At 39.8% G+C, this 13101-nt stretch overlaps 1 protein-coding gene across 1 annotated transcript in view; it reads left to right on the top strand.

Moving 5' to 3' along the window:
* Window positions 1-13101, top strand: part of adcy2a (adenylate cyclase 2a) — a 49023-nt gene that overhangs the window by 21102 nt on the left and 14820 nt on the right. Inside the window, exons 4-18 of the mRNA XM_034553600.1 lie at window positions 839-988; window positions 3051-3199; window positions 3425-3536; window positions 3885-4012; window positions 4771-4929; window positions 5170-5302; window positions 5394-5570; window positions 5668-5711; window positions 5904-5984; window positions 6271-6340; window positions 6547-6644; window positions 6852-6936; window positions 9538-9675; window positions 10776-10895; window positions 10992-11176. Coding sequence (XP_034409491.1) covers window positions 839-988; window positions 3051-3199; window positions 3425-3536; window positions 3885-4012; window positions 4771-4929; window positions 5170-5302; window positions 5394-5570; window positions 5668-5711; window positions 5904-5984; window positions 6271-6340; window positions 6547-6644; window positions 6852-6936; window positions 9538-9675; window positions 10776-10895; window positions 10992-11176 — 1829 coding nt within the window. The remainder of the gene's footprint in view (window positions 1-838; window positions 989-3050; window positions 3200-3424; window positions 3537-3884; window positions 4013-4770; window positions 4930-5169; window positions 5303-5393; window positions 5571-5667; window positions 5712-5903; window positions 5985-6270; window positions 6341-6546; window positions 6645-6851; window positions 6937-9537; window positions 9676-10775; window positions 10896-10991; window positions 11177-13101) is intronic.

Below are 13101 nucleotides of genomic sequence, written 5' to 3'. Positions count from 1 at the left end.
GTAGCTACGTTCTCTTCAAAGCCTCACACTCCTTTTACAAAAACAGTATAATAAGTTCTACTTTCAGTTCTGTTTGTTGTTGGAACAAATAGCATACCCTTGGTATAACATATAGTTTTCTATAGGTCTTTCTTTTAGATGACTAAAATACATTTAGCTGCTGCCCCGTCCACAGCGGTGCGTTGCTTTCCTCCTTTCTGGTACTGAACTAGGGGCAAACAGCCATCTACTGTAATACTGTAGTACTCTGACTATGGAACCAAGTATCTCTTGCAACCCCATTTCAAAATACCCAAACTATCTTTTAAAGGAAAAGCTTTTGCCTCATTTCTGACTTAAGAGGTTTTACTTAAGCCTTGGTTCTATGCCGCAAAATCCCTTTTCCCCCTGTGAAAGGGTTTTTTCTATTATTTGGGAGTTTTTCCTGATCCTATGTGAGGTCCTGGGACAGGGATGTCGTATGTGTACAGAATGTAAAGCCCTCTGAGGCAAATTTGTGATATTGGGCTATACAAAATAACCTGAATTGAATTATAATGCAGAAAGTACTGTTCAGTTTTCGTATTTGAACTTGTGAAAACATGAATTCTATGACCAGATCTGTGATCTTAAGTGTGTAATTGTCTTCACACTGTAACCACGAGATGAAATGTCTTTTCTCAATGATTTCCTTTATGTACAATTGGCCACACACCAACAGATGGTAATGTTGAATGTATTCTATTTCACAGCTTTAAATGCCAGATTACAAGTCACTCATTCATATATTTTACGTGAAGATTCATTCAGTCTGCTATTTATCTAATACCAGCTTTTTCTGTGCTCTGTTCCCATACAGATTGTGGCCAATATTATCATTTTCATGTGTGGCAATATGGCGGGGGCGTATCACAAACATCTGATGGAGTTGGCTCTCAAACAGACTTATCATGACACGTGCAACTGCATCAAGTCCCCAATTAAGCTGGAGTTTGAGAAGAGACAACAGGTAAAGTGGCCATGAAGTGTGAATGACCTTTGAGCCAGTAGATTATGTTTGTGTGAGGCAACAAATGAGAGATAAATCAAAACGTAAATGCATGGAGATTGATATTTAATCCAGAGCCAAATAACGTGTTGTTCCAAAAATGATTTTATTTTAGGTTTGTGCAACTTTCTCCGTCTTAAAGTGTTTTTTTGGTTGTTGTTTTTTTTTACGTCAATGTAAAGGTATCATACACCTGCGCTCGGTCCTAATAATGCAGGCGTTTATGTTGTGTATGTAAGAAGAGAAGGACTCCTGTCAGGATTTAGGAGCTGTGTTTTATAAAATATGGTAATTGTTAATGACCTCACTTAGTGTGATGATTATGTTGACTCCCTGGAGCCTACTGCATGTGCTCGAATATTTGTAGTCAAATCTTCTAAGCATCCTTTGGCTGCTGGCTGAAATGTTTAGAGTCGATGAACAAGATATCAGAACATTTGCAGCAAACGAGTCCCTCTCCATTGACTCTATGGACAACCATCCATTGACACTTTTATGTGTGTGTTTGTTTTTTTGCAGGATGAAAGTGATTAGATATTGATGCCGATTTAGGCAATTATATGTGATTCATTACAACATCTTCAGAATTACATTGTTCAAACAACTTTTGTTAACTGTGCTGTTTGGGTCACACACAATATCTCAAACACTGAAGATAAGTTTTTCACAAAACGTATGAAAATAAATGACGACACAAAGTAACATATTCCCTAGTTTTCTCCTTCAATCTGTCTTTCCACATCCATCTGTTGGATTCCTTTATGAAAACACATTTGTTTTCTATTTTTAACCCCCTTGAAATGAGAAAAAAAAAAAAGAATGTTTGAATGCTATTCGTGTGCAGCTGCAATTGACAGGAATAATGTATTAATCTATTCATGATGCTTACAGTTTCTCCACGTGTGAACGTTGGAACAGGTTAGTCCAATTATGCAGATGAACCGAGAGGTTGGTGCCGCCGCCTACCAGCAGCGCGGCTTCCCGTGAAGCAAAGTGTTGATTACATCTCACTGCTTCTGTACGTTGAGCCTGGGATGAAGCTTTGTTTTGGAATAGCTGTTGCAGTTATCGCTTTTGGATACAAAAGGATGAGGTATCAGATGAGGATGAATCCAGCTGTTGTTGTGGGGTGGAGCTGGTTGTCCCTGTGGTGAACCCAGCTTGTGTTGTTACAACTTCCACGAGTGAAGCTGAAAATGCCTCGAGTGGAGCTTTTTCCACAGAAGCCCTGAAGAGCGACTGCTGCCTGCGACAGATGGTAGTAACTGGGCATCATAATGTATGCTGTTTGCTGCATGCTTTTATCCAAAGTGCCCCCGCAGTACAGTGAGTGCATACATTTTTTTGGTGTGAGTGGTCCAAGTGGGACGATGTGAATCATCCTAAACCCAGAGCCAAGGCAGCTTTTGTTGGCAGCCACAATCGTGGTTCACGTGGAACCCTCAACGCCTCAGCAGCGGCGGAGGGAGATGATCAACGGTGCAGAAAACGTGTTGAAGTTGGCTTAATTAAGAGTTTTCTACAATCTTGAACGTCTTCAGCTAAGAGGGCTTTTATTTGCTTTACGGCTGTGCAGGTTAGCTGAGAGGAATACCTACAGTGACCTGAGAGACAGATAAGCTACCACGAAATAAATGAACAGTTGTGAGCTAAATAACGGTTGAGTCTGTCTTCAGGTGGCTTTTTGACATGGATAATTAATTTGAGTTAAAGTTAGTCAACCTGACACAACGTAATGCCCAATTAAGCTTTCATTGCGTCTCGCTATAAGATGGCGACAGCTTGTTGTCTCCTGTCATCAAAGGGGAATCCTTCAGAATATTTTGTTATTAAAGTCAAAACTTTATTGTTTATATTTGTATATAGTTCTAAGCAATGAATCTCTGTGAGGAAATTCTCTGAAGGTTTAAACAAATGAACTTTCTTTTTGCTCTTTCTTCTATGAAACCATGTAATATATATTGCAGATGTTGATTTCTTCTTCTTCTTCTTCTCCTTCTCCTTCTTCTTCTTCTGTTTACAGGAGCGTCTCTTGTTGTCTCTGCTGCCAGCTCACATCGCCCGCGTGATGAAAGCCGAGATCATCCAGAGACTGAAGGGCCCAAACTTCGGCCAGATTGAGAACACAAACAATTTCCACAACCTCTATGTCCAGAGACACACTAATGTCAGGCATGTATTTTTTTTAATTTTAAACACCACCTATATGCCCAAGCAGTACTGCGGTGTACTTTGTGAGACGCATATATGACACACACCGTGTGCTTAATTATGAGAGTACATATTTACATAGAGAGCAGCCCAAATGTGTATCCATGGTTTTGAAAGTAATGAGTTTTCTTGGAAGACATTAAAGCATTACATAATAGTATATTGATTCCCCCCCCCCATCTCTAGTATACTCTATGCTGATATTGTGGGCTTCACACGGCTGGCCAGTGACTGTTCACCTGGAGAGCTGGTGTACATGCTGAATGAGCTGTTTGGCAAATTTGATCAAATTGCCAAGGTAAACGTTTCATTATTTGTCACTTATGAACACTTTCTAACAAAGTGCTACTTTTGCTTCTTAATTTGGGGCGAAACGATACATCTCTACCACATCAGACTCACCGTCACACCATTTGAACAGTAAACATATTTGTCCTTAAGTATAGCAGTTAAACAGGCTGTTATCAGGTTTCGATAGCAGCCTCTCAACATCCTAGAGAAAGAGCTTCTTTCTGTTCAATCATACAAATACAGATTTCTATTTTGTAATAAAGCGTAATAAAATCTAGCTCCTGTATAATGTTGAATGTAAAAACTGCCTGTTCTGTCTGTCAATGGGACCTTTATCTGACCTTTTTATATGCAGGAAAATGAATGTATGCGGATCAAAATCCTTGGCGACTGTTACTACTGTGTGTCCGGCCTGCCAGAGTCTTTGCCCAACCATGCAAAGAACTGCGTGAAAATGGGTCTGGACATGTGTGAGGCCATCAAGTAAGTGCTGGTTACATAACAAGTGCTGCTGAAGAAAGACAGTCCCATTTTTTAAAGCAAATACATCTTAGTTAATCAAACAAACATCCCTCAACTCTGCAGTGCTTTGTCCAATATGTTAAAAAATCCAGAAGTTAAATGGATGGAAATAAATTCTGAACTCCAACCACATGAAAACTAAATGCAGAAATTAAATGCCTCTTGCCTTACCAAAAAAAAAAAAAAAAAATCCTGATTCTTGTGTCCGTTAACTCAGCTACGACCTGAAGACTCTCAAGAGTCTCTTTACACTTCTGGAAATTGTAGGTACTATTTTTTTACTACCTGCATTTCAAAGATTGTTCAAGATTTCCAGATATGTCTTTGAACACAGTGTTTACATGTATTGAAATATCCCTACCGGTAATTGTGATAAGCACTTGCTCACCATAAGCGTTAGACTTGTTATTGATTGCCAATTTAGCTGCATCGTGTGTGTGTGTGTGTGTGTGTGTGTGGTGGTCAGTGTGAGATCCCATCTCACCCGTGGCCATCAGACAGGGGCAAAGGGGGGGGGAAGAGAGAGAGAGAGAGAGAGAGAGAGAGAGAACGATCAGGACCATTAGGATCAGAAAGAGGCATCACTTTTCTAACGAGGTATATGGTGTGAGTGTGTGTGTGTGTGTGAGTGTGTGTGTGTGTGTGTGTGTGTGTGTGTGTGTGAGTGATGATTTTCTGTTGCTCCACATTCGTCAGACTTGGTTTTTGTTGCACGATAGGAAAGTGCGAGATGCCACTGGGGTTGATATCAACATGCGCGTCGGTGTGCATTCTGGGAATGTCCTGTGTGGAGTGATTGGACTTCAGAAATGGCAATATGATGTTTGGTCACATGATGTCACGCTGGCCAACCATATGGAAGCAGGAGGTGTACCCGGGTGAGTGAACTGGACGTTCGACAACAAAAGGCACTTGTTAGCGTTTGTATAAGGTAACATTGCATTCTATTGTTATTTTCAGAACTTCTTTGATACCTTTACTTTACGACACTTCTGTTTCAGTTTGTTCTGGTTTGGTTAGAGTCAAATCTTGCTGAAAGATACCAGAATACAAAATACCCAGATACAATCTTTCTATTAAAAAACAGTCCATTTATTGATAACACTGTTCTTTGCCAGGCAAGTCCACATCACCTCAGTGACACTGGAGCACCTGAATGGTGCCTATAAGGTGGAAGATGGGGATGGGCAAGAAAGAGACCCTTACCTGAAGGAGCATGGAGTCATCACCTATCTGGTCATCAACCCAAAGGTACTGCAGCACATCCATCACTTTCGGTGAAATGAACGTTGGACATTGAATAAAACGCAACAAAATGACGCTGTTTTCCGTGTTTGTCCAGGTGGAGCGCCGGAGCCCCCAGAATTATTACCGTTCCAGACACACTGTGGACGGAGCGAAGATGAGAGCCTCCGTCAGGATGACCCGCTACCTTGAGTCCTGGGGAGCCGCCAAGCCGTTTGCCAACCTGCACCACAGAGACAGCATGACCAATGAGAATGGGAAGATCAACACAGCTGTATGTCATTATTTCTTCGACACATATGTTGCGATTGAGTTGATGGGAAAGTTCAGCTTGTAACCCATATCTCTCGCTCCCCTTGTTCTGTGTCTAGGATGTGCCGATGGGGCAGTATCACTTCCAGAGGAGATCAGAAAGGCAAGCTGCTCATTTTACAGCTCCGGCACAATTTTCTTTGTCAGGATTATCCTCATCCCAAAACAGTGCAGTGACACACGACAAGATCTTTAATAAGACTCGACTTCTGCTCGAGGCTTTGATGTGTGTGACGAACATTTTGTGAACTTTAAAAGATGCGCTGTCTCCTTTTCTTCTTGCTACCCATTAAAGAACAAAGTCTCAGAAGAAACGTTTTGAGGAGGAACTGAACGAGAGAATGATCAGGACCTTTGATGGGATAAATTCGCAAAAGTAAGAGAAAAAAATTACAAAGTTCTTTGTATAATAATTGTGCAGACAAATACAATACATAAAGTGCAAAAGGTCTTCTAAAACCCAAACTGATGAAACATGGCACATTAAAGCAAATGATGGCATGTGCTGTGTGGAAATGATATTGAATACCTGCCTCATGTCACTGTTTATAATATCTAAAATTCAATCTTCATTTTCTTTGTACTAACGCATCTTAATTACGTTTAACAGTGCCCGTCTTCTCCTTTTCATCCGGTCTATAACTATGCCTTTATGCTTACAGGCAGTGGCTCAAGTCCGAAGACATTCAACGAATATCGTTATTCTTTCACAACAAATCCTTGGAGAAGGAGGTACAGTAAGAGGCAGTACGAGTGCATTGGCACCATTCACCCCTCAGCGGATGTATCTGAGAGTATTACAGAACATGTCGTTACCCTGAACTCTTGTAACGCACAGGGTGGTGTCTGAGTGCACAGTTGAGAAGCGTTTGAAGTTGCTTGGATATTAGTTTGAAAGCCTTTTATTGCAACTTGACTTTCTTTTTTTATCCTTTCAGTACAGAGCAACAACCTTGCCGGCCTTCAAATACTATGTCACCTGCGCCTGTTTGATCTTTTTCTGCATTTTTATTGTGCAGATTCTCGTCCTTCCAAAGTACGTGTGCTCTATTTCAAAGTATTACAAGAGTAAAATAACTGTTGCTGAAATGTTATGGATAACAGTATATTTATTATTGTGCATAATTCTGTAACTAAGTCATTTTCAGATAAGGGCAGTGCTGATGACATTTGGCGCAATGACATTCAACTTTCACTGAAATGAACTTGCTGAACTTGATGATATTGTATTTCTATTTTTTAGGACAACTATCTTGGGGATATCCTTTGGAATCACTTTTCTTATTCTTTCCATGATCCTCCTCATATGTTTTATTGGACACTTCCTGGTAAGTAAAGTAATTTACTGCAAACACAATTGTTTTAGTTGTGCCCTTTCTCTTTTCTATTAAAACCTGTCTTGAACTAGCATTTTCCTGCTCTCTAGTGGTATACCTTCGTGCTAATGTCATGACAAAGGCTCCTGAGTGGTCAAGAGTGGTCCAAGTGCCCCTCTGGTCATCTTAACAGCCCATTAAGTGCCATGCTTGTTGGCCTAAGTACCCTTCAGTTTTACCTTTGGGCAAAAATGAATCCCGACTCTGTGCATGACCAGAAGCTGAGCACGCCACTGCTATGGTTCATGCTTCAGGAGCAAACACACCAGTCTCAACTGGATGTTGGGATTCTGTGGTTTACAGCATAGTTGGTATGTTTTGCATTGTAAATCATTCAGATAAGGGTGACCTCATTTTTTTAGTCTTATGATATATGTAATGGGGGTTAACTCCTGCAAAAAAAAATCTTCTAACAATGGAATTGTTAACAATGCCGTTGAAATGGCATCAATATTGCCGCAGTTGGCTCTCGCCACTGGAAGATAGTCTCAGGCTTCAAACGCTACTTCAGCTCTTTGAAATAATCACTGTCTAATACAAATATATGAAAGACCACCACAAGGACAGAGAATGAGGGGAAACAAATAAATGAATTAATGAGTATTATAAGTATTAAAGGTGCAATATAATTTCCCACGTGAGAATCTACTGCTTTGCTCTGAACTTTTTTCCCTCTGGATGTTGCCCGAGGCTCAAAAACAAAACGCAACCCTCAATAGCTAATGATGAGAAGCCACATGCTATCTTTTGTTGACTTTATTTAGAATGATACTTTATTTAGAATTACTGAGTCTTTGCTTTGGTTCATGCCATTGTCTACTATTGGGAAAAATACAGAGAACCATCACAGTGTAATAAACAAGAATCAGCCTGTAGTTCATGGATCCTTTGTGAATAGGAACATTACACTCTATAATCAATATGCATGTATTTTCCTTGGCACAGAGTTGCAGCCAAGTGTCTTTCAGTTTCAAGAGCACATCCTGTTCTTGTGTTCCAGTCTCATGTCGCAAGAGGGGATCAACAATGCAAGGATTCCTTCATTTCTAACATAGCATTTTAACACAAGACAAGACATGGTACCTATTTCAATTATAATTTGAAAAGTCAGTGACTCACATTTGTAGATTCTGAATGGACAATCGTGAATAAGGACTGTATGATTTCAAAACCAATCATGTGGTTCTGTTACATTTGATAATTACGGGCTGAAGATAGTAGTAGAAATCCAAATAATACTTATTCATAGATGTATTCCTCTCATATAATTCTGGATAGCATTCAGACGGTGTGACCGGTGTCAGTTGAATGTTCACAGTCCCAGTAAAACAACACCTGCTTGCTTCACTTTGGATGTACTGTACTTAGTTTTCCATACTCACTCACAAAGTAAGGTAGTGACCTACATAGCATTTCTTGCAGAAACCTTGTCACTGTTAAGCAGCGGATCGCGATAGGTACCTTACGAAAGGTAGAACATGCCTATTTGATGGTTCTGTGACTGTGTAACTTGAAATCATCAAATCAAATCAAGGCTTGCAGGTTACTTTGTCTATTACTATTACTTATTAAAGTAATTATTATTTGATCGGCTGGACTAGAGGGGGAACATTGCATGCAAATGCTTTGTTTTCCAAACCCCACTCTCCCCACTAGCTCTACATTTGTGGTAATCCTACTGGTGCATAATACAGTCTGCCATCCTTACTTTATAGCATTGCAAATCACATTTTTCTGAGCTATTCAAATGTCACATTAACTCAGCCCCAGTGATGCTCAGATATTGCTCTGAGATGACCAAGCAAATGATTTGTACTTTCACCGTCATTGTCTCACAATGAAACACATTCATCTGAAGGCAGCGCTGCAAAAGGAAAAGTAATTGACTGTAACAGGCCCAGCCACCATTTGCAGAAGCATGGGAAGATTTAATTTTTGTATTAATAATAACTCCGTAATAAAGAGCATTTAGACATATTACAATCCTAATGCTATATAGTGTTTTGCCTGTCAGGTAATATTGCTGGGTTGTGTCTCTGGGACACGTACACACTTTGCCTTCAGTTATAATCATTTAATTAGTGAAGCAGGAGACAGAAGCTAGTTAACAACCCCTTAAAGCTTTGCTTTGGTTCTAATGCAATTTTTACATCATATTATGTATGATGGAATCACTTGCAGTGGTCATTTTGTAGGACAGTTATTGCATGTAGTTTGAAATGTATTGCAGTATGCACCATTACGTTGATAGGACCCCTCTTTATATAATTGGATGCCTCTTGATCTTGTTCATTGGCAGCGCTGAGGCAAGTAGCAGTTAATCAGTAATAGGTGCTTCAGTGAGTGAACTCGCAGTGTTTTTCCCAATAATTTATTTGTTATTGCACATGCCTGCTCATATGCCATACATATTGTAATTAGTTAATTTGTGTTTGTCTTCCTTGTTGTTTGAATGTATCCCTAGACCTTAATAGCTCAGCTCCCAAGTCCTCTGTTGTTCTTGGACTCATGTATTCTTGTATTGTGTGCTGTTATGTGTTTGTGTCCCTGCAGCAATGCAGTAAAAGTGCCTCCAGTTCTTGGATGTGGCTGCTGAGGTCATCAGTCATTATTGCCAACAAGCCATGGCCCCGCATCACTCTCACCATGACAACCACAGCTCTAATACTCATAATGGCAGTCTTCAACATGGTAAGCTTTTATCTGCGGGCACTGCAGTAAGGGAGGAGTCACACCAATTAGGCTTCACCAGCAACAAAGTATCACAACCCCTTGAGATGACACCCTCCTTATTAGTAACTGCCGTGTAATTAGAAGGTAATGAAATGCAACAATACATTAATACATTTGCTTCTTGTAAACTGATAGAAACAGGGATGTTTAGATTTTTTGCTAAATCAAATTCATCAAACAAACTTACTTCAATACTGCTGACTTACTGAGTGTGCTTAATATAGAAATAGCTAAAATCTTTCTTGCAACAATGCAAAATAATGCTGTTTCACAGCAGTACATACTGTATGTCTTGGGTGGGGGCTGTGGACACACAAGCATTTTAATTCAGTATTTATCTGAATGCTTTCCATTTATTTTTCTCTATTACGCCTGGCTATTTATATATAACGACAGAAAAATTGTTTTCTTTTTCCCTTTCTTCAAATATAAATATTATGGTTTCCCTGCATAACGGTAAATACCCTATTTGCATGTAGTGATAAGGGAATATCATACTTTACAATAATTTTTTACTCTCCATCACTTTTCAGATATATCTGATTGAGGCATAGTTCTGTAGAGGAACAAATAAAAAGGCTCGGTTAAAGGTGAAATAGTTGCCTGAGCTTTTGGGCTAGTAGTGTGATAAAGCACGGTGTCAGGACCCTGCTTGAGACCTTCACACAAATCGATTCCAGAGATTAAATCTTGTTTTGCGGCTGACGTGGGTCAGTTGCTAAGGGCGAATGAGCCAAATTAACTTGGCTTTGCTCAGTGTGGCAGCCAATCCTCATCTTATCCTGCAGGCTCACTTTAAAGGACATTATTGAATGGTTGTGACTATTGGCCTCTTATCTAACAAGACTCTATTTTCGTCCTGCAAGTACAATTTAGAAGAGTTTGTACTTTACCAATGCTGACGTGCAAAACCAAGCAGACAGGAGAGTGTGTTTGTGAATCGTGTGCGTTCTTCTTTTTTTTTCTGTGGTGAATTTGAAAAAGAAAAATGTTTTAAGCTCGAACCAAAGATTTGACAAAAACCCTTTAATTCTGTTGACCATGTTTTCTTTTTCTAGTTTTTTTTAGAAGAAAATTTGCTGCCTCCTGTTCCTGTTTACAATTCATCCAATGAAACAAAGTTTTCCCCTAATGGACAACTAATTGCCTTCACGGGCAAAAACAATTTCTACCTTCCCGTAAGTAAAGATTATATAATCATCTGCAAATTTGTTTGTTTTTTTCAAGTGTGATGTTTTTTCCAATCTGACTTTCTGTCCCTTTTTTCGGTCTAGTATTTAATTTACAGTTGCATTCTGGGCCTCATCTCTTGCTCTGTGTTCCTGAGGATAAACTACGAGCTGAAGATGATTATCATGTTGACAGCTGTTGTGGTTTACAATGTCATTATTCTACAAACACATGCCTCTCTGCTGGATGAATATAGCAGATTTCTCTACAAGACTGAAAGCCTGGACAGGTAAGTGCACAGTGACAAACAGATACGGTTCAAGAGAGTCAGGGTGAATGAAGAGAGGGTGTTGAGGTAGGCTGACAAGAGAAACGATTATGTTATGTTGAGACAATGGCCATCTGCTATTAAACCTGTGGGATTTGGAGTGAATGGAAAACCATGATGTTCAGAAAAACGAGCGAAAGAAGGTCTACCTTAAGGTCCTCCAGTTAGTCAAGTCAATAATAGCTCTAAGTGGAGGCACCTAGGGGGTGCCGGAACCATTTAACGCGGCATAGGCGTGCTACTTTTTCAGATACGCGTCGTAACCTTTTAAAGATTTGTTGCTTTTGTCAATATCTAGTATCACCAGATTAGACGGATGATACCAAAAAGCAAACAATTCATGATTGCATGAAGGCCCCTAGGCTGAACTGCATTGTGGTCTAATCACGAATCAAGTCAGTGTTCACCCTACAGCCTGTTGTTCTTGTTTTCCGTAAGGTCCATGTTATGTCAGTGTTGTGACATCTGCACTGAATGATAATAGGGTTTGTGTCGCTGAAATATCGGAAATACAAATGCAAGTCCATGTTAGTTACAGACCAAGTAATGTATAAGTCTCCATTGTGTTTCAGATTTGACAATAGGATATGACTATTTCTGGAAATCGACTGGAGATTTATTATATTGTTAGTAAGAAGAGAAACCACAGAACCTTGATGAATGATTTTAAATATAGCCTACACTCGTTTCTTTTTTTTTGTCTGCTACAAAATGCACATCTTCTTTCTAAATCACTTGTTCTGTAGGCCTACTCTCATTTGTCAAACAAATCTGACACCAAATGGGGGAAGTTTAGAAATGTTTTGCTTTATTGATGGCGTCCCCAAATTTTGCAGTCACGTGACAGAATACCGCTCTGGTATCCGATCATGTAGAGGGATAGCTTTTTTTTGATACAGCTCATACACCTGCCCGAGCCAATCGTGAGCTGGTCCACATATTGTTTGTTTCAGAGTCACCTAGCTGCTGTACTTACAGGAGTTAGCACCACGGTGTTAAGCCAAAAAGACACAACTAAACATAATATTATAAATACAGTTGTGATCAAACTGACGCATGTTCTGTTACATGTACTCATGATTTTGCCATCTGCGTGTTTGATATGAACGCACATGGCGGTCCGAACGCGGATCGGTGGGAATGTTGCTAAGCTAGCTAGCGACACAGTCAGTGACTTATGAACCATAGGATGTTCTCAAAGAGCAGCTGTCGATCGCAGTTGTCAACCACAACATTACACCCCCTTTACATAGCATCAAATAACCAATGAACACCTTGAACATTCATTAGCGTTAAAAGAATCCAGACCGCACCAACAGTTGGTTGAGGCTGTAACTTCATTGATCAATGGATGCTAATGTTGCATATATTACACAGAGTGTGTGTAATAATGATCAGCAACAGTTGGTTAATTGAACATTATTTTCTGCTGAGATTCTGACAGCTTGGTAAACACACAAAAAATATGTAGGTAACCAATAAGTCTGAAAAATAGAAAATGTAGTCTGCGTAGACTTAACGATCAACTGAAACGCATTAAATGGATGATAATAAAATACAAGTTGCCAACTCTGATCGAGGATTAAGCATGGACCACCAACAGCAGTTTTTAGTCATTAGTTCCAGTGACCACTGTTCTTCACCCACACTGATTCAGCTGTTCGCCCCTCTCAGTGTATCTCCATTTTCTTTTCCACACCACATTCTCATTCTCAGGCTGCTCTGTTACCAACAACTCAGGAAAGCAGCTGCTTAATAAGGATGAACAGCATAATGAGGTAATAAGGAATAAAAACAGTTTCTTTTAGACATTGTAATGGAGAAGTCTTGCCCTCGGATATGTCGCACATTACATGCCATGTGGAGACAAGTAGTGGCAGATGCCC

Source organism: Cyclopterus lumpus, chromosome 16 (genome assembly GCF_009769545.1).
Source record: "Cyclopterus lumpus isolate fCycLum1 chromosome 16, fCycLum1.pri, whole genome shotgun sequence".
Classification (NCBI taxonomy): domain Eukaryota; kingdom Metazoa; phylum Chordata; class Actinopteri; order Perciformes; family Cyclopteridae; genus Cyclopterus; species Cyclopterus lumpus.
The sequence above is the reverse complement of the archived record's forward strand: the minus strand, read 5'-3'. Positions and strand labels throughout refer to the sequence as shown.